The sequence below is a fragment of the Heterocephalus glaber genome, unplaced genomic scaffold (assembly GCF_053883595.1).
Source record: "Heterocephalus glaber isolate CG9 unplaced genomic scaffold, H.glaber_assembly_v1.0 deba00001864, whole genome shotgun sequence".
NCBI classification, from domain to species: Eukaryota; Metazoa; Chordata; class Mammalia; order Rodentia; family Bathyergidae; genus Heterocephalus; species Heterocephalus glaber.
Genome location: NW_028258504.1, coordinates 620,056 through 645,080, shown reverse-complemented (window position 1 = coordinate 645,080; position 25,025 = coordinate 620,056). Strand labels below are relative to the sequence as shown.

The 25,025-nt window shown below is 54.9% G+C and overlaps 1 protein-coding gene across 6 annotated transcripts; it reads left to right on the top strand.

Annotated features, from left to right (window-relative positions):
* The first annotated feature begins 4,941 nt into the window (after positions 1 to 4,941).
* On the top strand, positions 4,942 to 24,072 carry LOC147820517 (uncharacterized). Of its 6 annotated transcripts, XM_087204147.1 has the most exons (15): positions 4,942 to 5,387; positions 7,607 to 7,688; positions 7,788 to 7,821; positions 8,526 to 8,604; positions 8,680 to 8,748; positions 8,888 to 8,968; positions 9,058 to 9,118; positions 10,083 to 10,599; positions 11,537 to 11,632; positions 16,503 to 16,581; positions 17,559 to 17,759; positions 18,732 to 18,770; positions 19,718 to 19,873; positions 20,706 to 20,783; positions 23,219 to 24,072. In XM_087204147.1, the coding sequence occupies exons 10-15, from the start codon at positions 16,513 to 16,515 to the stop codon at positions 23,519 to 23,521; spliced, it is 846 nt and encodes a 281-aa protein (XP_087060273.1). In that variant the 5' UTR covers positions 4,942 to 5,387; positions 7,607 to 7,688; positions 7,788 to 7,821; positions 8,526 to 8,604; positions 8,680 to 8,748; positions 8,888 to 8,968; positions 9,058 to 9,118; positions 10,083 to 10,599; positions 11,537 to 11,632; positions 16,503 to 16,512; the 3' UTR covers positions 23,522 to 24,072. The 6 variants fall into 6 exon arrangements, with proteins under 6 accessions (XP_087060273.1, XP_087060274.1, XP_087060270.1 ...); XM_087204148.1 differs by lacking the exon at positions 8,680 to 8,748 and having other exon boundaries at positions 8,800 to 8,968; XM_087204144.1 differs by lacking the exon at positions 10,083 to 10,599.
* Positions 24,073 to 25,025: the final 953 nt, after the last annotated feature.

The window sequence follows — 25,025 nt, the reverse complement described above, 5'->3', positions numbered from 1 at the left end:
TGACAGTCTGGTCAGGCCAGTCCTGCTGGAGAGTGGGCATGACCTCAAGGCTCTTCTTGGCCACCACCCTGTTGCATGTCTGTGCTTGCTTCCCTAGGCCCTGCTCTGAGGCTCCAGGGTCCAACCCAGCCCTGGGATGGATGAGCAGGGCTGCTGGGACCAGTGGGGATGTGGAATAGCATTAATTGGACGCTTTCTGTGTGTCAAGCAATGTGCCAGGCACACAAACCACTCTCAAGCAGCTAGCCATGGCTTATCTGGCAGGTCAGAGGTGAAGGGCTTGCTGGGTAGGGTACAGGGTAGGGACAGGTGGGCCTGGTTACTGCTCTGAGCCCTGACTCATGACTCCTGGGCTCATGACCGTCTACACTTGGCAGTGGGTGCTGATTCCCATCCCTGGCAACATTAGCCTGCCCAGGCTGCCCTTGTCTAAGAGGTCAGTGTTCTGAGCCTCCCGGACCTCCCTGCTTCTGGTGAGGACCCTGCTAGCTCACTGGACACCTGTTTGGGGGTGACCCAGAAGGCTCTGTGTTTGGACCTCAGTAAACACAGATGAGGGAAGGTGGGGGTGTGGCTCTGAGTTTTGTCGGCAGGCATTTCCTTGGTTCTATCTCACTGGCTAGGTGTTGGGTACTCAGAGCTCAGAGAGAGCTGTAGATTGAGAAAACCTCCGCCCACTGAGGGGCAAGGTCAATCTCTTCCAGGCCTCCTGGGCAGCGGGGACCTGTTATTTCTCGGTCTCCAGGCCCCCAGTGATGGGCACGTCAAGTACCAGGACTGTCAGCACTGGCTAACGCTGTTTGCCTCATCTGCACCCTTTGTACCAATGGTGTGCAAGGGAATCAGTTTGTCCACCATCTTCAACCCCTGCTACCTAGGCTCTCTGCTCTGAAGCGAGCTCTGGATGTGCCGAGCACCAGTTTCCACACTGCCACCAAATGTCTCCAGACTCCAGTGTCTTTGACAAAGCCTGATGTTTTGCTGTCTTGCTTTGCTCTGCTTTTCAGTGTGTTCCCCAGGAATACTTTCTGCTCTGGGCTTACACATCCCCAGGTTCTGGTCCTTCCTTTCTGCAGCCTGAGCCTTGGACTTCAGGCTAACCTGAGCTGTGGGTCGAGTGTGTGCACAGTGTTAGCATCCCCACTGCCCCTGAGATGGGGCCAGCTCTGGGTCAGGGTGGAATGGGCTTGAAGAGGTTAGGCAGCATGTCCATGACACACAGTAGAGGCTGAACTTGGTTCTTCCAACTGGAGCCTTCCTGGTCTCCAGCCCATGCTATGAGGTTTTCTGTTGTTGCTGTTATTTTAAGCTGCTTTTGTGATGGTATGATATGCATTATATATTCACATCCTTTGCCAATTTTTTAATTGCATCTGGATACTAATCCTTTATCAGAGAGATGATTTATAAACATTCTCTACCATTGTAGATGAAGTCCAGTTTTAAAATTATTTTCTATTGTTGCCTGTGCTTTGGTTGTCTTATCCTAAAAATTATATTTTGCAATAGTGTAAGTTCATGGTTTGAATTTATTCTTTTTTTTTAAGAGTAAGAAAATTTACTGGAGAATAGGAATCAGGAATAGGAATGAGGAGTAGGAATAGCTTGTGAGAGACAGGAAAGATCCTGAATGGGTTGTTAATGAGCCCACTCCACTGAGAAAGTTTTATAGAGCAAAATCATGAAGTGGGTATAACCTGGGTCAAAGCTATAATCAACCAATATGATTATAAGTATAGCTGTTTGGCTAATATTGATCCAATAATAGCAAGGGCATACAGATGACATCATTAACATATAATCTATAGTCTTAGTCTTGCTTTAGTTTCAGTCTTAGTCTTAGTAGTCTTAGTATTAGTCTTAGTCTTAGTGAGTGGGAAAGGATGGCCCACCCCTAATGAGATAATGGTTTCTTTATACAGGAAATCTCAAAAGGGTGGTAGCAATAATATCAAACTTCTGTTTATCCCTTAGGGAAGTATGCAAATTTGTCCATTGGGACTTTAATCTTCTTCAGATGTACCTGTAGCCACACTTCCTATGTGTTCTCATCTTCTGCATTGACTCCGTTGACTAGCCCTGTCTGATTGCCTATAATATTTCTACCTAACTTAGCTGTCTATACTATTTCTCCCTCTGAAGAACTATCACTAACTGTGGTTAGGGAGAAGGGGCTTAGTGTCCCTTAATCTAGAATTAGATTCTAGCTAATCTAATGGGCCTTGGATAGAAGTCATGTTGCAGTTTAGCAGTTATGAATTCCTTTCACAAGGTTGATCTAGTGGATCTTAGTAAAAGGAGTCTGGCACATTTGTCATTGTTTCCATATGCTGGATCACCTGGTGTTTGGCAGCCTCTAGGCAAGAATAAACAAAGTTTCTAAGAAATTAAAGCATGTATGATCAAAACAGGAACATTAGAATGGAAAAGCAGGTTGGGGAAAGAGCCACATCCAGACCCTGCTCTTAAGTGGCTGGAATATCAATTGTAAACAGTTGGCTCTTAGACCGCACTACTGATGGAGGTTATCTGTAAGTCTGATATTTCTTGTCATAAGTCCCTCTGGCAGTGCCTGCTGGAAAAGGCCCCTTGGGCCTGCAGGGGCTGGGCTACAGCTAGTGACAAAGCAAGGCTGGCTCCCCCATCCCAAGGGCAGATCTGACACTTGGAGCCCAGGAGTCCAGCAGGGAGCCACAGGCCACATCTGATGATTCTCAAAGGCTTCTGATGGCCATGGTGGCAAGGTTTCCACCCACCCACAGGGAGCTGGGAAGGTCACACTAAGGCCAGTGTGGACCCAGAGAGCCCATGAATCAGAGGTGCTCAGGGACCTTTCCAACCATGTCCTGTTCTTCCACTTCAGGTCCCCATAGCCCTCACCTAGTGTGACTAGCCACATTAGGTGGCCACCAATGTCCCTTATGCTAGGAGGCCACTCAATCACAGCAGATGGTCTGGTTGGCCACCCTCTTCCCATTGGTGGGCCTGATGACAGTCACCTCCTGGATACCCCACTGTGGTCAGAAGTATTGGGGTGGGAGCTCAGCCCTGAGTGTCATGTGTCCCTCCACACTGGGCACAATTCTCTTCTGCCTCATGATGCTCATATCTGCAGAGCTGTGGAACTCTAGAGACCATTTCCAGGAATGTAGAGCAGATGTGACTGATTCCCACAGGATAGAAGCTCATGCAGCTCAAACAACCTCCTGCTCTTCACTCTCTGTCCAGGGACAGAGTGGAAAAGAGGGGAGCAGGATACAGAAATTGGGATGGGAAGAGCCTGCAGCTGTACCTGCTGGTCCACAGTGCTGATGCCAGAGCAGCAGTGGCTGGGCTGTCCCCCTCCCATAGCAGTGCTTACTGGAAAAGGCATCCAGGGCCCACAGTGGCTGGGACTGCAGGCTGGTGACAAAGCTGGGGTGTCACAGTCTATGGTACTGGTCACCCTTGCCAAGACCCAAGTTCCCATAGGAAACATCTCTCTCTGCATCCATGGTGCTGGGAAATGTGAGGAGGGAGAGGAATCTGGGGCGTGGCGAGGAGAGGTGCAGAGCAGACACAGCCTGCAAAAGGTTCCTCACTCCAAGGGGAGTTCTGACACCTGGAACCCAGGAGCCCAGCAGGGAAACCACAGGCCATGCCCGGTCAGCTCTGGACCTGGTGATGGCTCTCCAAGGCTTCTGTGGTGCCAAGGTCCTCACCCATAGGAACCTGGGAAGGCAGCACAGTGGGCGAGTGGGGACCCAGAGAGCCCACAAAGCAGGGGTGCCCAGGACCCTATCCAGTCAAGTTTCCTTCCTGCATTTGTTGTCCACGCCACCTTCACCTACTGTGATCAGACACACTGGACAGCAGCCAAGCATCCACTGTGCTGGGAGACCCCTCAGTCTCAGTAGATGGTCTGGGTGGCTCTCTTCTGCCCACTGGCGGCCCTGATGACAGTCTCCTCCAGGATGACCCACTGCGGTTGATGGTGTTGGGAGGGGGAGTGCCTTATTAAGGATCCTGTGAGAAGGGAGAAGGCAGAGGATGTTTCCTCCTGAAAGGGTACCTCATTCTCTGACTGGTGTCTTTTTGTCTTCAGGTCCATCTTCGTGGGTGACTGCTGGAGTCACATTCACCAGTTTATGGAGAATATGGTGGCCAGTTTACCAGAGTACGCTTCTCCATGCTGCAGGCAACCTGAATATCCATTAGACTTGGTGGGGTCCCTTGGGTGGGGGCACAGAGCCCAGCATGACCGGGCAGGAAAGGGGACAGAGTGCACTGGTCCTCTGGGTCTCAGCTGTGTGCCTGTCCTGCCTGGGAGCCTGGGTACCTGCAGGGACACCCTCTGCCCTATAGAACCCCAGGCAGAGAAGGAAGTCAGGAGAGCAACTCAGTAGCTGCCACCTGGACACAGGGTGCTCAGGGCCAAAGGAAAGGGACAGAGAGTGTGCCAGGAAGTTTAGAGGGGACAGCAAGGATTCCTAGAGGGAAGTGGTCCTGGGCAGCTTCCCAGAGGAGATGGGAAGTAAACTTGACCTTGAAGGCTGGAGAAAAGTCAGGGTTACAGTAACCCTCAGGGTGCCCTCTAGTGGGGGGTCTGTTTAGGCTGAGGAGTGTGGGTAACTCAGGGGAGGGCTGGAGACAAATCCTCACAAGTTGCTTGGGGCCAATGTCACAAGGATTTATTGTTCCAGGCCAAGGAGGGCCTTGAATTCTTCCTCTATGTCACAAGGAGCCATGGAAGATTCACAGGCAGGGGAGTGATATAGTGCTCCAGGAAAAAACCTGGGTGAACAGAGCCAGGAAGAAGAGCAGGAGCAGTGGTCAGCTCAGCCAGGAAGGCTGCAGCCACTTTGCCGAGGGTCAGAGGTCCTGGGCCAAGGGCAATTGGTCAGTGGCAGGAAGGGGAGGCATTGTGAGGGAGTGGGATTTTCTGAGCTGGAAGGAGGGAGGAGGAAATGGAGGGAAAGAGGGATGGGGTTAGGATAGAAAGGAGGTGATTGTAGAAGACAGGCCAGGTGGGGGGAGGCCCCATGAGGAGTGTGGATGTCATCTTCCCTGTTTAGTTCATATACATGTGTGTGTTTGGTGGGTGTTGGAGCACCGGGGTGGGGCCTGGAGCCATCCTGATGTTCTCCCCTCCTTGGGACCATTCATTGCCGTAGGCTTCAGAATCGTCCTATATTTGTTCAATTCCTCAGCATCTCGAGGTGTGCCCCAAAGTGAAAGCAAAGGCGTTGGGAGGGAGTCATTTGGCCCAACCTCTCCCTGATGCCTGGGTGACAGCATGTTGTGCATATGTGACTTCTCATGGCCCTGCTTCCTCCCAGTCCAAATCTGCACATGTCCTTCATCACCTATTCCTGTAAGGGCAACATCTTGCTGCTCACCTCTGACAGGTAGGTTGTCTTGGTTACTTCTGCTTTGCTGAGACAAAATACTCAACACTCAAAATTTAAAGGAACAAAAGTTTATTTTAGCTTACAGTTTATGGAGGTGTCAGTCACTAGTTGGCTGGTTCCAAGGCAGGGTCACGTAGCAAAGGGACATCACAGGGGAGAAACAGTCTATGGCAGACTGGAAGCGGTGAAGCAGCAGCCTCCTGTTCCCTTTTGATTACATCCAAGGTATGAGCCTAGTGGTTGGTGCCGCTCACACACAGGGTGGGGCTTCTGTTTTCTGCAAATCCATTCAGCCACCTCCAGAATTCTGCTAAACCCATCAGTGGGTAATCCAGTACCAGACATACTTAATCCCAGTGTCACACACCCATGATCCAGCCACCTCCTCACAGTCCCAACTGTGAGCTATGAGGCTTTGGGGGAACACCTAGGTACAGGCCATAACATAGCTGCTGACTCAAATCCCAGTGCAAGCCTGGTTTTCAGACCACAGGGGCAGACTGCTTCACTGAGATGGCCAGAAGGCACTCCCTGGGGCACAGGGTGGGCTAGGTGGAGACACTTCAGTGTTACCATTGACCTCAGACTGGCTTCCTGTCCCTAAGAGTCTATAGGCAGGCCCAGGAGGGGCTATCTGTGACAAGCTCAGCATACAAGAAGCCTGGTAGAGCAGGTCTGTGGGTCCCACAGGTACCGTGGACAGACTGGAGCCTCCTAAGACAGGTCACAGTCTTCCCTGGGCCAGTGTGGCGGGGACCAGGGGAGGAGCTGGGAACATTGAGCAGGACAGTGGGGTCCTCAGGTGGGTCCCAGATGGGGCATGCCCCTGGGGCTGTGGAGTCCTGGCTGGTCTGGGTGCCACGACGAGGCCTAAGGAACAAGCATGGGGGGGTGGGGAGAAGGTGTCCCACCAGTGCCCAGAGGCCAGCAAACTCCAAGTAGGGGTGCTGGGGAGGAGCTGACTGTCCGGGGTCTGGGAGTGAACGGTCACCTTGCATACAATGCCAAGGACCCCTTCAGAGAGGAGGAGCTCAGAGGAAAGGAGGAGGGCTGCCTGGAAATGTAGGGGAGCTGGTATGGGGAGGGTCTAGAGAGAAGCCAGGGGCAGAATGAAGCAGGACAGGCCAGACCCCAGGGTGGAAGGGTGGGGGCTCCAGGCCCCATGCACATGGCGTGGCTGGGTATAGCTGTGAGGAGAAGCAGGGAGGGGCTGGCTCAGTGGGCAAAGGAGAGGTGTGGTATACGCTGGTGTATGTTGTGCTGGGGGTTGGGGGAGACCTCCGTGGGCATGAGGGGTGGAGGAGCTGAGAGGGGCAGTGGTTGGGCACAGAGCAGGGCTGGCTTGGGCAGGACCTGGCTGGGCCTCCCCTGGGCAGGGCTGGCTGTATCTCCTCCTAGGGAAGCTCAGGCAGGGAAGGGTCAAGGGCCCTCAGAGCTTGGCCCACAGCAGTGTCTCTGCCCCAGGAGGAAGCCGCCCTCAGGGTCTTCACTCTAGGTGGCCTTGCTGTGCGGGCTCAGCCCTGTCACAGCCAATCAGCCAGAGCCCAGCCTCTCTTCCTGTCCCAGTGCTGCCCCTGGAGAGAGTGCTGCCTGCCCCAGTCAACTCTGTCTCCCTCACAGCTCCTGACAGCCTGGGGCCAGCAGCCTGGGCATAGAGCTCAGCAAGCTCAGCAGCCTGTGTCCATGTCTCCACCTCAGGCTTTCAGGGTCAGGAGCATGAGGTCCTCGGGCCTCACTGCTCATGAAGCAGCCTGGCTCCTTCCTTTGGTGGCTAAGGAGGGGCAGATCGGGTCTGTGCAGTGGGAGCAGCACAGGGCGGGCTGAGCTGGTGATCTGTGTGACTCAGCCTTCCCTGCTGGAGAGCAGGCCTCAGGCAGGTTGTCCTGGGCTTCTGATCAGCATTAGGCATGTGGGTCCCCCTGGAGCCCTGGACTCAAGCTGCATGTCCCCAGGTCCCACCCCACCTGGAAGTCCCTGAGGGTGGGGAGCCCGAAAGCCAGGCATTGATGTGGGACCTCCTCTCGGCCACCCCACCTGCCAGAGGTCTCAGCAGGATGGGGACAGAAAAGGGCACAAACCTGGCAATGACCCAGCACAGAGCTGGGTGAAAGGGCAAATTGCTCACATCCCCCTTCTACAGGGTCAGCGGACAAGGCTGTAGGAACAGCTTGGGGTCAACTTTCCTCATGTCATCTTCTTTTCCATCTTTTTTTCAGAGAAGAAATTCAGAGGGGTCTGGACAGACTGAAGTACAGTATCCCTGCAGGTTTTCAGAACCTGGAGAAAGCATTTCAAAAGGTGGGGATGGCAAAACCATAAGGGTCAGTGCTTCCTCTCAGTTCCTACTGTTCTGCATCATCTCACTCCTCTCTCCAACGAATCTTAATTTCCTTGCAGGCAAATTTACAAATTGAAAGAGCCAACTCTGGAGGTGAGTCCCTGCCTTCCCACTGGGGGTGGCTGCACGGAGCCAGCCACCCTCCAGAGAGCTCTGTGTGAAGAGCCCATTGCTCCCCTATCCCATCCCAGCCCTGTGCAGTGGGCAGAGCACCCACCCCAGCAGGGTTCTCACAGGACATGAGGTCCTGCGGATCCATGTAGGGAGCTTGGTCACTCTGAGCTGCTGGACTTTCACTGGGCCCTATGTGCAAAAGGAGAAAGCCCAGATCCCAAGCTGCCTGAGGACCAGCATGAGGCGCCCACTCTGTCCCCAGGGCCAGACCTTCCTCCCCCTTTCCATCCCTTTCCCCCGTGGCCCACTTGCTCCTGGACCTGCATCTCCCACCATGCAAACAGCTGCACTGTGGGTTGGCAGCTCTGTGCGGGAGTGGAGGGGACAGCACTGGGGAAGAATGGGGTCCCCTGTCCAGGACCCTGCCTGGGAGTCCTGAGCAGCTGGGCTGCTGTCCCAAGCAGAAGCCTGCAGGCTGTGCTGGAAGCAGGCACCAGTTCCACCCCTCTCTGGGCTGCTCTGCAGGAGGGGCTGCTGCTTCCTGTGCCAGGAGCCTGAGGTGTAGGGGAGCACCTGACCCAACTGTCTTGGGCAGTGCTGGGCCCTGATGGCCTACTGTACCCTGGGCCTCTGCTGGTTGCTCCTGTACCATGTTCAGCGGGCCCCTCCTTTGTGTCCTGCAGGTGTCCAGGTTCCCAGCACGATCATCTCTGTGATGATCAGAACGGTGGACAACACCTGTACCAGGAGGCAAAGGTGGAAGTGAGTCTGCCTGTCTGCAGTTTGTTCCATTTTGTGTATTTTGGCCCTTTCAGCTTAATCCTTCCTTTCTCTTAGGCTGACAAGGCTCGGAGGATGGGGGCATCTGTTTACACTGTGGGTGTAGGTTCAGTTGACAAAAATCAGGTAACTCTGCTGAGATGACCTGAGGCCCTCTGACTCTCCATTGTTCCCAAGGGCCAAGGGCAAGATGCTGTGTCGAGTCAGGGGCCCTGGTGCTTCCTGAGACCCTGCCTGGGGGCCAAGCCAGCTTCTCTCTCTGCAGTTACTAGGACTCTCAGATGAGGAGGAAGGCTTGTTGGAGGTGAAGCTTGGGTTCAAGGGGTTGCAGGAAGTTGTAGAACCGGTGAGTGGCTTGTGTGTGACTGGTGAGTGGGCTGCGACTGACTGGTGCCAGATGCTCACCCTCTTGCTGCTTCCTTCCTTCTGTCCCAGCTGGCCTCCAAGACATGTGCTGGCATTTCATCCTTGGAAGAAGACACTGTGTGTGCAGGAGGTAGGAGATCACTGCCATCACTCCAGGCAGGGAGGTGTGCCGGGTTGGCTTGTGGTGTGTGTGTGACGGGTACAGCCTTGGTGACGGTGTGTTGTGTGTTGTGTTTGGATCATGTGTGGTACAAGGAGGAGCATGATGCATGCCTATGTTTTGTACTGTGTGTCCTGCATGTGTGGTGGGTGACAATTTTGTGTGGTGACTACGTGAATGTGTTTTGATTGAGTGTGCAATACATGCTAAGTATATAGTATATGCTTAGCATATATTGCTAAGTATTTGGGTATACTTGTGCATGCATGGAGTATGTGTGGGGTTTATGGAGCTGTGCGTGTGTATGTGTGTGTGTGTGTGGCTGATTATGTAGCATTGTGATTATACACTGGGTGCCTATGTCATTGTGTGGTGGTGGGGATGCTGTGGGGTTGGTGTGTGTATAAGTACAATTAGTGCTTACTTATGTCACAACAAAGAGCAAAATAATGAAAACAGAAAAGTTGTATGCTAAAAATGCTGAAGGAAACATGGTCAGTGGAATAGAGGAACTTTTAAACAGGCCAAAACAGACATGGCAGCCAGGGTTCAGCCTGGAAGGGATGAGCAGATCTAGCACTAGAAATATAAACCATTTCCACATCTTCAAATGGGGACAGACAAAAGGCAGTTACCTCCTGGGACGAAGCAAAAGTGTTGCTTACAGCATACAGCACTGTGGGAGGCAGAGAGGAAACCCCCATGCCTGACCCAACATCCACAGGAAAAGCCATTTGTTCCACCCCACCTCTGTGGGAAAATAGCAGCACCTGTCCCCAGGGCTGGAAGTGCCAAGGATGGCCCCAGTCCAGCCCAAGTCCCTGCTTTGGTGCACTGAGGATGCTCCTAAATGGCAAAGTGGGGAGGCCACCTCTCTGTCATGGGCTCTGTATGCGTTTGCATGGTCCTCATGTGGTTGGCTTCTAACACCTAGGTGGAGGAGACAGAGAGGGTCAGGCTGACAGGTGACACCTTGGCTGCTGCAGCTGCTGGGTCCTGGCTTCCATGATCCTTGTGGGAGGTGCCATGGCTGCAGGCTGTGGGAAGACAGAACTTTGCTCACTTCTGAACTCTGCCACCCATGGCCCAGGGGAAGGCTAAGGTGTCAAACACCTGGGCTGCAGTGTGGCTTTTGATGGATAGAAATAGCACTGTGGGGACACTGGGGGACAGGGAGTGTGATGGCATAGCATGAGGGTGGGCAGGAGCTGAGGATGGCACCTGGTCCTGACCTCTCCACCCTGGACCTCGGCTCTGCACCCGAGCCCCTCTGATGCTGGGCAGAGTAAGGGCTGCAGTGCTGGGTGGAGCTGGGTCAGGGACCCTACCCTGAGGTCTCTCCTGCTTCTGGTGTGAAGCAGCTCAGCTGTGCAGTCCACCAGGCCTCTGCACATTCCTGATGAGTCCCTGACACACAGGCCCTGACTTCTGGGCAGCCAGAGAAACCCCAGGTGAGGACAGGAGCTGTCACTGCTTCCTCCCAGCCACAGAGCTGAGGTGACAGGTGCCTCCAGACACCAGCTCTGCTGCTGACCTGCTACACTGCTAGGCATCCTGAGCAGAGCTGCCATACAGAGTGACAGGGACTTGGGGGAGAGGCTGAGGCAGGAGCCGGGCCCAGGTGACACAGAATGGGCTGGGTGCTCAGGCCGGCATGGAGAGCCAGTCCAAGCGCAGGGGCTGAGGGACAGGGCTGTTGCAGCCCAGGGTCCTGGGCTGGGTGACCTGGGGCCACTCCAGGGCCATGGGGACAGGAAGGAGCCAGGCCTGGGCCAAGAGATGCTGTCAGGCCAAGGAGCAGGGAACTGCAACTGGAAGACCTACAGGAACCCAGCCTGGGTGCTATGGGGCCACCCAGCTGCCCTCTCTTGTCCCTTGTGGCTTGGCCTGAGGGGCAGGGAGGGCCACATTAGTGGAGGGAGGGGCTTGTGGGTCCACAGGGCAGTGGGCTGTGTTCCTTCTGGGTCAGGAACAGGCTGGGGTGTGGAAGGAGGTGTCGACCCCCATGAGTCCCCCTCTTGGGGAAACAGGCACCTTCAGTGCCCCCAGCCTGGCCCTGCTCCTGGGTTCTCCAGTGGGAACCATGGGAATTCAGGTGGGAGTCCTCAGCTGAGGTGGCCCCTGGAAGTTGGGTGTCTCTCATGGTGCTGTGGTTGGGGATGGTGGGAGGGGGGCTCCCATATGTGTAAGACTGGTCCACAATATCCACATGGATCCTTGGTGACAGCAGATGCACCTCTGGCCTGAGGGATGCACAGATGTTCAAACACACCTGCTGCCTCTTTGGGGCCGTGGGAGTGCCCTGACGGTGACTGCTGTGAGCACTGGGCTGAGAGTAACCACAGAGCCCAGTGCCCCTCACTCATGCATTGGGATGTGTCTTTGCAGAACCCTATGACATGATGGTCTATGGATGAGGCTTTCAAGATGTAGATCCAGACAAAGTCATTTGCAGATTCCAGTTCAATGACAGCAATGTCATCGGTAAGGAGTCACTGAATGTCTTTTACATCCTACACAGCTCTACCCTTCTCTCCTGCAGCTGAGCCCCCAGCCCTTGCTGACTGCTCCTGGAGGAGACTGCAGGGTGGACAAGTGGGAGCAAGGACCCTGCTGGGGGCACTCACCTTTCCTTTGGTCTGCAAAGTGGGGAGGTTGTAAATCCCCAGCCTTACATGAGCATGGTGGAGCAGGCTTCTTCCCTCTGAAAGGTTGGGTTTGGGGCCGGGGTGTCCTCAGGGCAGCATCTTTCCTACCCCATCCCCAGCTTCCTCTCTTGCAAGTTGAAGACCCAACCCCTGACCCTGCTGGTGGATTGGGCAGCAGCATCTGCACTCTGAGCCTGGCCAGCTTCTCAGGGAACCCCCCAAGTGTTGTGCTTACCTTGGGTTGAGAGGATGCCCTGGAATTCAGGGTAGGGCTCAATCTGACTACATGGGTATTTCCTACTGAGGTGCCATTTCTCACCAAAACGGAGCCCAGATGGTGGTTGCATCACATGTATACCAAAATGATTTTTTTTTGTCAACCTCCTATTATTTGGCCATGCTTGGGTGTCAGTGTTCCTCTGTGACTGGGAGTGCCCTCAGTCCCACTAGGCTTCCATTGCAGCTGAGGTAGTGTGGTCATCCCACAAAGGCCTAGGCACAGTTGGACTTTCTGTGACCTCTGTTCTCTACTTAACCCCGGGGTCATTGACTTGATCTAAATGTATTATGTTCATGTCATATTATTCCAGGGCCATTGGGGAAACCCAGGAGACTCCTCCCTCTGGGGATGGCTCTGGTCTACCTCACCTCCTTCCTCTGAATGTGGCTATCACAGCCACAATTCCAACAGGGCAAGGCTGTGTGGTTTCCATTGACTTCAGTGTCTGCCAAGTGGCTTGGATCTGAACTGGCTTTCTCCTGCCAAAGTGAGGGTTATTTAGCACTTCTATCCTAGGTACTCTGCTAAGTGCCCCACCTACAGGCTCTCCTTGGAGCCTCCAAACAGCCTCGCAGTAGCCCTGGTTTTGGATGGAGAACCAGGCCCAGGAAAATGGCCTCACAGGGCTGTGGGGGAACTGGAAAGAGAACCCAGGAAATGAGGGCCCAGATGGAGTCTTCTGCTCAATGAGATCATGGGGAAGGTGGGGTGTAGCCCACCCCCAGGGAAGAGGTTCAGATGCTCCTCAAGGAAGACCCCTTGGGGTACCACCTGGAGGTCACTGGTTTTCTGTCCTGCAGGGGTCAGGACCAGAGTAGGTCAGGAGACCCATGCTGCCATCCTGCGGCTCCTGATAGCTATAGTGAAGTTGGTGGGTGGTGGGGCTAGAAGCGACCATCCATGGTAGTCTGATGTGGCAAGGATTTTCTTGATGTCTAATTTCATTTTGCTCTCAAAAACACTGGGGTGCCATTATAGAAAATGCAAAGTAAAGAAAACAAATGGAACAAACAGTATTTCCACATGCTTTATGGTTTCCACCTTTGTCATGAGATGCTTGGTTGATGGCAACCAAAGTATTCAGTGTAATCTCTTAGTCTTGGTTTGAAAACTTCTCCCATCAATCAGGCTGTGCTAGGTTCTCTGCTCACCCTGACGGAGGGCCCCTGTCTTAGTTTTCTCTCATTGCTGAGACAAAATACCTGACACCCAAAGTTAAAGAGGAAAGGGTTTCTTTAGCTCACAGCTTTTAGGGGTTTCAGTCCATAATCGGCTGGCTCCAAGGCAGAGTGACACATGGCAGAGGGGCGTTGCAGAGGAGAAACACCTCTTTTTCTCTTTTTTTCTTTTTGGTACCTGGGATCGAACTCAGGTCCTTGCCTTTGCACAGCAGGCAGCAAAACCACTGAGCTAAATCCCTGGCCCTGAGAAACACCTCTTTGTGCCTACATGGAAGCAAAAGCAGTAAGGGACTTTAACAGCATCTTCCTGTCCCTTCCATTTTATCCAGACTACTTAGGGAAGGTAGCACTCACACTCTTAATTCTAGTGCCTTTGAGCCTAGCATTGCACCATGAACCAATTCCAGTGTCACATACTCTAGATCCAGCCACTCCAAAAAAGGTCTACCTCATTCAAATGAGGCTTCGGAGGGACATGTAAACACAAGCCATAACAGTCCCAACCTAAGTGGACAGGGTATATCTGGACCTTTCACATTCTCACACTGTGGTGTCTGTGTCACGTAAGTGGAGGGATCTTTGCAGGGTAATCCCAGCTAAATTAGTCAGTTTTCCCACTGCTGGGGCACAATATCTGACACCCACAACTTAAAGTTAAGAGAGGTTTAATTTGGCTCACAGTTCAGGGGTTTCAGTCCATGGTTGGCTGGCTTAAAGAAAAAGCATCATGGTGGAAGACTATGGGGGGAGGAAAGCTGCTCACCTCATGGCAGCCAGAAAGCAGAGAGAAGGGAGGATCAAGGGAGGGAGATATGCCTTCCAAATGCACGCCCCCAGTGGCACACCTCTTCCAACTAGGTCCTACCTCCTAACAGCACATTTACCTACAAACTCACCAATGGATGAATCCACTGATGAGTTATGTGTCCTCATGATCCAAACACCTTCCAAAAGCCCCACCAGTGAGCAGATGATACTTTGGGGGACATTCTAGATCTACACCATAACACTGACCACTCTACCACTTAGTCTCATGGTCATTATCAATGAGGGCATCAAGTGGTTCAACAACCCATGGTTAGTATGATCATGGAGTAGGCCCACGTGGAAAAGAATCATTTTGTGGGCATTAGCATCAACCTAAAGAAGTAGGAAAACACAATAGAAATTACTTTGTAAATAAAATAAAATTTTAATCATAAGAGCATTTTAGATTTGGCATCGTATGGTTTTATAATTTAAAAATTATAAATTATTAATTAAAGTTAACTATTTTTTAATTAAACAAGTGATATACAGTACAAAACAGGGAAATATAGAAAAGACAAAGAATAAAAATGTACCCTTAACAACAAGCTCAAAGTGAAGTACTGTTAGCACTTTCAAATATACCCTAAAAAGTCTAACTTCCTGAGAGTGTGTGCTCTACAGTGCAGTGTGCAGTGCAGACCCCACCCGCCGGCCCTGTAAAACCACGGGCTATTTCTCAACAAACAACAAGCCTGTTTTTATAAAAGTTAACTTTTCACTCTAAACCTAGTCTCGCTACCCAGGAGCCCTCTCTTCTCAGTGTCCCTGGAGCATGGCCCTGTGCTGGGCAGGGCGCTGTGGAGCTGGCAGGGCGTCCTCTCTCGTGGTTGCTCCACCCTCGAGTTCCATGGCCGAACATTAGGAAACTCTTCTGAGTTTCCAAACTCTTATAGAAACAGAGAAAGAAAGATGAGGAGAGGAAGGAAAAAGGGAAGGAAGGAAAGAAGGAAAGGAGGGAGGGAGGGACAGAAACAGAGGAGAAATCACCAAACACCCCCATTCCCTCCACAGGCTGCCCCAGCTCAGTGATGGCCCCACCTGGTCCCTATGGTCAAATCCCAGGGTCACCCTTGGTCCTCTCACACCCAGTCCCCCAGCTAGTCCCACAATACTGCCATCCACCCAGTGCCCAGGATCTGCGCACCCACAAAGATTCACTGCACCAGGAGCAAAACCCAGTCCTCCACTTGACACCCACCACTGGGCTCCCATCCTTCCCTCCTTCACAAGCCCCTCAGTTCCTGCCACAGGCCTTGACACCTGCCACTCACACAGCCCAGCCTCTGCTCCCATGCATCACTCCCAGCTGCTGCTGCTCTGGTTGGGCTCAGCTGAAACCTGCTGCTCAGGCAGAGCTGACTTGACAGACCAGGCCCGTGCCTGCAAGGGGAACGAGACTTGCATGGAACTTGAAGCCTGGTTCCTGCTCTCTGGGGTGCCTACCCATGTCCTCTGGGTTCCTACCACCTGCACCACAGAGCATTGTGATCCAGTTCCAGGGCTGGCACCATTTCAGTGCCGATATTTCACTGTCTCTCAAAGAGCAACTGCATCTCCCAAAGGCGGTACAGGTGGCCTGGACCCCCCAGCACCATGCGCCTGCCTTTTGGGCTGCTCACTTCGCAGTGTTTCCTCTCTGTCCCCTTTGTCCCCGAGGCTGAGCCTGGGAGCTCAGAGTCTTTTCTGCCTCCCCCTATCAAACAGGCTCAGTGTTGGTTCTGCTGGCCCAGGGCAGGTGGAGGGCACGGGGGAAGGACAGGTGCACAGACACCTGGGTGCCATTGCTTTTTAGATAAAAATGCCACCGGTGTGAAAGAAGATTCCATAACGTGTCCTGGGCCGAGGATAGATCAGCCTGGATGGTAAAGGCCATGGTTCTGGGTCCTTGGGGCGGGGACAGTGTGGCCTCTGTTTGCCACCACCATCTCCTGTTGTGAATGTGGGTGTCCCCATGCCAGGCAGCACAGGTCGGCCTGATCTGGGCTGAGGCGCCCTCCCCACCTGCCCTTGTGGGTGACCTTCAAGGTGCCCAGGGAAGCACAGAAGCCCAGGCACTGCTGAGGGCAGATGCAGGAGAGGCTGGGCCAGACATGGCTGCCTTTCCTCCGGGTCGCTTTTCCTGGCTAGGACCACACAGCATGTGATAGAAGTGTGACAGTGATGCTGTTCAGACCTCCCTGGTCCCTCAGCCATGGTCAGGATGGCACCATCCGCCCTGAGGGCCACTCACTGCCTGAGCTGCAGCCCTTGCTGAGGCTGACTTCACGGTGACTTGGGGAACCAGCTCTCATGACCCATGTGACTTCCCTCTGGTCACCCTGAATGTGTGACTTTCAGAGTCATTGTCCTGAGCAGAGCTGGGGGCTCTGCTCTGGCCAAGGGCCTGATTGATAGCTATCAGGTGTATCCCAGCATCTGTCCTTTCTCTATATCAGAGAGGTCTTCATGCAAGTCAGCCTGGACAGTGGGAGCAATTACCGGGCCAATGACCTCATGTTTACCAGCATGGACTGTGTGAGTACTAGGGGTTTGGGGAACTGGCTGGAGCACCTCCCAGGGGGTGAAGAGCCCTGCACTGGACACATGTGCTTCTGGGGAGGTCGAGGAGGAGTGTGCTGCACAGCCCAGAGAGCAGCTGGGCAGAGAGATCCTGGGCCATCCTGGGCTTCTCCTGGACCACTTGGGGAGACCAGAGGCTCTTGCTTGTAGATTGTCCAGGGTTCTAGGGCTCTGGCCCCTCCACATGGGCAACCCCACACAGCTGTGCACATGACTAGGAGAGAATGCAAGAGCAGACCTGAGCTCTGCCAGCCCATGGCCAGCACCATCCCCTCTGTGCTCTCAGCCCTGTGCCCTCTGCAGCTTTTCCTGACCCAGTGTGTGACTCAGGGGAGGACAGGCAGGCAGCCTGTGCACCTTCATTGTGACAACCAGGGACAGCCTTTCCTTTCACCCACATGCACAGGGCCTGAGCTGGGCTCCCCAAACCCTCTGACACCTGAGTGCCTGGGCAGGAGGGGGCTCCCACCTCTGTGCCCAGGGGCCCACTGAGGCTCAGAGAGAACGAGGTGAACTCAGGACACAGAGCCAGGAGGTGGGCATCGAGGCCTGGGGGAACCCAGGTTTCCTGTCCTCCTCAGGGTCCCCAGCAGCCCAGCCTCCCCAATGTGGCACCTGTAGCTCTCTGTGTCCTCAGGACGAGCTGTGCTGGCCCTGAGGTGGGCAGTGAGGCTGGCGTCACACAGGGGCTCCTGGGCCTCCTTGTCTGGGCTGAGTGCAGAGCCCTGACCAGGGTGGCGGTGGGCCCTGCAGCCTGGGAACCAGGGCTGGCCCCTGCCCCACAGTGTCCTTCATGCCACACAAATTTCAAAGGAGGGTGTGGGTGGTTGGAAACCTGCATGGCAGACACTCAGGAACAGGCCCTGTGGGACCTGAGGCCTTGCTGTCTGTCCTGTCCCTGGCTGAGCTGGCATGGACCTCTGTACCCACAGACCATGAGTCCTCCACCTCCACCACCTCCACCTCTGCCACCACCACCACCACCTGCTGAGAGTCCTCCTGTTCCTTCCATTCCCCCACTCCCTGAAGAGGTGAACTCGAGCAATAAGCAGTTCTTCTTGGTACCCCTTGGGTTATTCCTGCTGTTGGCGGTGCTGTTTTTTGGTTGTCTCCACCAGCTGAGCTGCCGCAAGGTAAGTGTACCCTGAGGTCAGGCACACACCCTCCTGCCAAGGGACAGGGACATATGGCAGCCTATGATCCAGCCATGGACCATCTCCATCTGCTCTAAGGTCATCCGGTGACTCAGGGTCACACCCTAGTCCTAGACAGGCTCCTCTGGCCTCTTGCTCAGGAGAGAGGTCACCCCAGGATCCCTCACTGGACCTCTGCAGGCCCCAGGAGGTTATGTACCCAGGAGCCTGTGTGGGGAAGGGACAGGGTTCCCTTGGAGCACTGATGGCTCAGATGCAGGGTGGAGCTGACCAGGGAGGACTGACTGGGGGGGCTGTGCTGTGAATCCCATGGAACCTGGGACCTGCACGTCTTCACACTGTACACACCACCCCATCACAGAGCAGACTGTGAGGCCTGAGCTGGGCTGGGCGGAAGAGGACGGAGCGGCCGCCATCCACCCATGGGGAGCTCAGAGCAGCCTCTGCTAGGGCACAAGGGTGAAATGTCACCAGTGCCTGGGTGTGGCCAGGGCCTGGGCACAGCAGAGCCAGGGATGCAGAGGAGGTGGAGCAGCTGGGCAGCTGGGTGGAAGGAGGCGTCCAGAGCTGGAGGAAGGAGTAGAGAGCAGGCCTGAAGGGGCTGATGTCCAGCCCGGAACAGGTGCCTGGCTCTGCCCAGGACAGAGGAAGCAGGGGACACCTGGCAAGGGTCAGCAGGGAGGGCTGGGGACAGCCAGGTTCCCAGAGGGAGGAAGAGGCCAGAGTGCGCTGTGGTGCAGGGTGGGTTGGGGGGTGACAGTGCCTTGGCCCACCATAGAGGGAGGGGTGGGTCAGGTGGGCTTCTGGGCACAGTGGCACAGAGACAGGGTGCCTGATGCACACCCCAAGGCCATGTCGTGCCTGTGCTTCAGACCAGGGTCAGCTCGGCTCATGGTCCAGGCAGAGCCCACCCACCCCAGCAGTCCCTGTTATGTCTGTTTTCCATTCCAGCCAAAGCAGCTGCCACCACCTCCCCCAGAGCCTGAAACAGTAAGTGGAGGTCTGGGTCCTGACATCTTCACACACCCAGGACTGTGCTGTCCTTCCAAAGGGGCACCATGCAGCCTGTGCTAGGGTCTCTCACCCCTCTGGGCAAAGGAGAAAAGACAGAAGTCAAATAAGGAGCGGGAATAATGATTTCCCCGGACACCACCCTCCAGGCCCTAGCACCTTCTGGTCCTGGCCTTTGTCACAGACAGAGCACCTTGGGGACCTGCTTCAGCAGTTGCTGTTCCTACTGCCCTGATGGGCTATGTGACCCCAAAGGTGTCTCTGGGATCTAAGTGCTCAGGACTTTGGGAAAGGAGCACTGGTCCTGTGTCCTCCCTGGCAGCACTGGGCTCCTTTGGATTCTCCTTTGGATCCCGTCTCCTACAGGGCCAGGGTTGGGCGGGGTGCAGCCTTGTGGATGCAGGGCTGAGGGTCAAGGGCTTCTGAGGGCTGAGCTGTCCTCAGGGGAGCACAGGGTCAGGGTGGGGGCAGCCTGGGGTTCAGCTGCGTGGAACCAGAAGTGCTGAGTGGCTGGGTCAGGGGACCTGGCTAGGGGTGCGGGGAAAGAGGGTGCTGCCTGGGATCTGTGCTGGCTGCTCTGTGGCTTGAGGAGGTGACATTTTTAAAAGCCAGGCCTAGGGGGAGGAGACAGTCACCTGCCAGTGCCCTGATCCCTGCACAGTCCCCTGCCAGGCTTCTGCCAGCCAGGGCAGCCTTGGGAGACCAAGGTCCTACCCTGGGATTGTGGGCAGTTCGGGCAGAGCTGGACTTGAGAAGCAGGGGAGTTTGGCTGTTCTTCCACGAAGAGCCCTCCCCTCACTGTGGGTGCTGCTTTTTGTTTCTTTGTGTCACCCTGAAACCTTAGTGGACCCCATGTGCAGGTGCCAGGTCAAGGATCCCATGTTCCTGTTGCCCAGAGGCTGCATACAGGTCTTTTTCACTTCTAGGAATCAGAAGAAGAGGAGGAGACCCTGCCTCCTCCACCTGCACCTCCACCTCCACCACTGCCCCCAGCACCTGCCCCACCACCTGTCACCATGTGCCCCACCATTATCGTGTGCTGCTGTGCATGCTGTGATGTGTATGTGAACAGGGGCCTGGAGGTGAGGGTCCAGGGCTCTGGGGAACAGGAGCTCTGGAGACCTGGGAGGGGACGTGGTTGTGTGGACTGTGTGGGGATCCTGTGGTGCCAAAGGACAGCTCCAGACCCCCCACCTTGGCCAGCAAGGGCAGCACCCAGTGGGGCTCACCCTCCCACCCCACTCCAACCTGTCCCAGCCCCAGGATCTGTGGCTTCTGGGAGCTTCTTGCCTCTCTGTCCCCACAGCCCTTTTGAGGATCCAGCCCTCTCCCCTACCTCGCTGGGGACACTAAGAAGCCAACACTTGCTCTGCAGAAGCAAGAACACCACTGCCTGTGGCAGGTTCTGGCTGTGGGGCCATCCTCACCCACCCGCAGGACCCAGAGGTCCAGCACTATGGCCAGGGGCTTTTGCCCTGGACTGGGCCATCTGTCGCCCTGTCTGTCTTCCTTTTCTCTGTCCTGGTTTCAGGGTATGGGCCTCCCCTGGCCTATCCTGTGTGCCCCAAACCCAGCCCCCTACCGCTCCTTGTGCTCTTACTTGGCCCTGTGCCCACCTTGGTTCCCTTTGATGCCCTCTGCTTCCAGCTCACACCCGGGGCTCCCAGCTTTGATCTCTGTCACCAGCTCTGGGCTTCCTTGCTGCCCCAAACCCCCTTTTAGCCAAATTCCAAACTCTCTGAGTCTCACAGTGACACTGCAGACACCCAGGCCCCCCGGCCTTCCCTGGGCACCTGGAGCTCGGTCTCAGCACTGTTGTGGGGACAGAGCTGCCTGCAGCTTCGATCCCGATCCCGACCTGCAGGAGGCTGTGTCCCTGCTGTGCTCTTCCTCGTGACCTCATCTACTTTTCAGGGCACCTTGATCTTGCGCAACTTCAGTTACCGCAGCTCTCACCAGGTGTCACTGACACGGTCTCCATCCAGTGACCAGGTGAGCAGGACTCTGGGGCCCTCTTGGTGAGCACTGCTTTTCCCTGAGGCTTGCTTGCTAAGGACTGTCCCCGTGTCCCTGTTTGATCATCCAGCAACTGTACAGTAGCTGCTATTTTTTCCCAGTTTACACTGGGAGCAGAAGCCCACAGAGTTTGTGTGACTCGGTCACAAAGCACAGGACATATAGAATGGGGCTTGGACCTGGGCCTGGCTACCTCCTCCCCCTGTCCTCATTGGCTCAGCCCCGGGTCCATGTGCTGGTCAACCCCAAGTCCACAGCTGCCCTGCTCAGGCCCAGTCCCCACCATGCCCTTCCTGTGGCCTGGGGCTCCTGGGGCTGGGCCCTATGCCCAGCCCTGTGCACAGACATCCCTGGGAGGAGGGTGGGCAATGCCCAGGCCTGCTTGAGGCTACACTGGCCTCACTCCCTGAACTGGGTAAGCACAGGACCCAGGAGCACGTTGAGCAGCAGAGCTGTCTGTGGAAGGACAGGGTGGGTGGAGGTCCTGCCGAGCCTGTCCTGAGCCTGAGGAGAGGTGGACAGAGGACAGCACTGTCCCTTAGGGGTAGGCCTGTGGATGTGCTGGTGACTCTTGCTGTGGGCTTGGCTTGGAGCTGGGGCTGGGAAGGGGAAGGTCTTGTGGAGAGAATGAGGGCCGTGTGTGTGTGTGTGTGTGTGTGAGAGAGAGAGAGAGAGAGAGAGAGAGAGAGAGAGAGAGAGAGAGGAAAGGGAATCTCCCTAACTCAGTGTTGCAGAAGGTGACTCTGCCCAGGTGCTCTGGGCTTTTGTGGCCTGCGGGCTTTTGTGGCTTTTTTGAGCCTGCGGGCCTGGAGCCCAAGGAGACCCTAAGAGCCCTCATATTGGAATGGTCACAGCTCTGTCACAGGCACAGTGAGGATGTTTCTCATTCCCACACCATTCTGGGCCTTCCTTGTGGTGTAATCTGGGAACTTTCCTGCCTAGGCCAATGGAGCATAGAGATGACACTGTCTCTGCCTTTTGCTGTGCAGTGTGTTCAGAGTACAAACGAGAAGGAAATTATGGGGGAGGCTTTCTTGGGAAGACAGTAGCCATGCTAAATCCCCAAGAGGACAACCTCAGGGAAGCTAACAAAGCAGGTCTGGTAGACCAGACTCTCAAATTGCTTTCATTTTAACAAAATGGTTGCAGGGCTCCCATCAGCATATCTAGATTCCAAGGAGAAAGAAGGAAGAACAGGGCACAGGGAGCTTTCTGCAGAGCATGACCCAGAAATTCCTGTTTCTGTTCCATTTGCCAGAATTTATACCAGTGATCATCTTGCTCAGCAGGAGAAAATGAGCAATGTCATGTCACAGAGGAGTACTTTGCTTCTCCTGACAAAACCAGTTTGTTGTTGTTAAGAGGGGAATGAACACAGGATTACAGGTCAGCATTTGGAATGGCTGCCCCAATTTAGAGACAGGAAAGCCATTCCCCTGAGGTTGAGTGGCTTAGGAGGTTTGTGCCAGGCATGGACCCCAGCCCTTGAGCTTACCTAGAGTGAGGAGCACTCAGGGCTTTCCTAAGAGGCCCTGATTGGCTCTTAGGGTGGGGTTCTTCCTGATCCCCTGGGCATGAGGAACTAGCAGAGACACCAACATGGGAAGAAGACTCAGTCTCTGTCCCCAGGGCTACCTGGAGGACCTGTGCCTGGCTGAGGGGCCAGAGTGGAGTGGGTGGGGCCCACAGTCACCCCCACCCATGAACCTCCTTTGTTGGAGTAAAGAGATCCCCAGGCTTCAGTGGGCCTGGCTGTGGTTCCAGGTGCAGCCTGGCTGGCACACAGCACAGAACCCAGGCCAGGTCCCACCCCAGAGACACAAAGGCCTCATCCTCTGCATCTATCCCAACCCTCTGAGGCATTTGGATGTTGGAAAGGGATTTGCTTGGCAGAAATCAAGCTGTCCCGGGGCTACTCTGGGTACATCTGTATTCTTGCCCTCTCCAGCTTTTAGAGGCCTGACATTGCAGGAATAGGACCCCCTCCTCCTTCTCCAAATCCTGCAGAGCAGCACCTGCTTGCAAAGTCTCCTGGCTTCCATCTCCAGGCATACTCTCCTCCTCCTGTCCTCTTCTGCTGCCCCCATGTTACCCTTGGGAATGTACAGTGTCCACCAGGCCACTGAGCACATCTGCAAGTCCTTAACTATAGCCTCAAAGTCCCTTCTACCAGGTAGGGCACAGAGCCACCTGTTCCAGGGATGCAGACCTACACCCCTTTCAGATCCACTGCTCAGCCCCCAGCCTGCCTGCTGTCAGATGCCTGGACTGAGCCTGGAGGCAGTGGAGGCTGGAGGGCAGCACCAGGGAAGGTGCCTCATCCAGGCCCACCCTCCAGCCAGGTGCTTGCATCCTCTGGCCCAGTTCCAGGGGCGCTCAGCCATCTCCTCTCTCTCTGCTCTTCCCACCAGGGCAGCTGTACCAACTTCGACCACCTGAGAGCGCTCTGTGCCCAGGGCCCCTTGGCTCCCCAGGTCTGCCTTCAGCCCAGCCAGGACAGCCTCTCCATGGACTACTGCTCCCAGTGCCACCACCCCACAGCCCTGAGTGCCAGGTCCCCTTCTAGAATGCTGCCCCCGATGGATCCCCCTTCCCAGACAGCCTGTAGACCTGTACTGTCACTCCCACCTCCACAGGCCACCTCTCAGGCCCCACTTGCCCAGATGAGAGGTCTTCTTGCTGAATTGGACATGGCATGGAGTCTTGGATTCTAATAAACCAGTCAGATTTTGTCGCTGAACAGCGGGGGTTTGTCACTAGGAAGATGCTCCCCCATCTGAGTTGTGGTTAGTCTGCACTGCCTGGATGTGCACTCAGGTGTTCTGTGGATGCCAGGCGTGGGTGACCCCACTGCCACCACTCTGTCTTCATCTGTCACAAAGGGGTGGGAAACAAGGGTGTAATGTCAAGTCTCCTATCAAAAAGGAAAAAGTACCCAAGTGTTGGAACACAGATACAATCCTGGGCCTCTGCCCTAAGTGTTTGTAAGAGAAGTGTGTAAATTTCTCCTTGGTCTCCATTTTTGTTACCCAAATCCTGAATGCACCCTAGAAGGAGGCCAGCCTTTTCTGGAAGGGAGATGTTGCTTTCCAGAGACCTGGCAAGGTCCCAAGCCAGGGGATTTCCGCAGATCCCCTGCATTTCATCTCCTTGTGCCCTTTGTCACCAGAGAAGAAAACAGGGTCCTCACAGGCCTATGTAGCACACAGCATCCTACAGCCCAGCACATGCACTGCTGTCCTCATGACCATCCAGGAGCAGGTCACACGGGCATGGGAACCCAACAAAGGGCCCTGAGGACCTCAGGAGGGTCCCCAGGGGGCCAGGACCAGGCTGCCCAGTTGTCCCTAATCCAACCTGAGAATTAATTAAATGGCAGCTCCCATCTGCCCCCTTCTCCCTGCAGGCTGCCTTCAGCTTTGCAGGTGAATTTCTGTAAAGTTCGCACAAGCAGAAAAGGGCCAGACTTTGGACTTGAGTTGGCATGGATTTAACAGGATGGCCAGTGATGACCACACTGTCCCTACATTTGCAAAGTGACGGGGCTTGCTGGAGTGGCTGTTTCACACATGAAGGGGTCATTCACGGGCTTTCTCTAGGTCCCATAACTTTGACCTTCCATCCATTCCAGGAATTGCTATTTCTTTTCCTTCCCCAACTTCTCTGTCCTGGATTGTCCTGAGCTGCCACCACCAGAGCCCCAACCTGGGTCCCACTAGCTTCCAGGAGGGGACCTCGGTGTTGCCCACCCTTCCTAGCATCTCCCCTCTGTCAGCACATCTGTCTCCTACTGGGTGTAGGAAGCTTCCCTGTGGTCCAGGGAAATACAGTCACAGCACAGGCAATGGAGGAGGGCACTGTGACCTGGGGATGGACTCGGTGGTCTGGTCTGGGCCCCCCTGGAGACCCGGTCCCAGAGCAGCTGTGGGAGGTTCGGAGAATAAGCAGCCCCTCCAAAAGGCACAGCCTGACTGGTGCACTGGAATGCAATGCTTACCTTGGCTAATGGTTTTTTGTTTGGTTTTTAAAGGTTTTGTTTTGCAATCACATAACCCCTTGGCTCCTGTGCATCCGGAGCAAGAAGGACATAATGTTGCAGGAGGACTGGGGTCTGGTGAGGATGTCCCCCTACTGGGGTCCACACAGGCTCTTCTTGGGCTCCCAGCCCGAGCCAGCAGGAGGGCTGAGATGGAACCCAGTCACCTCCCCCAGGCTAAG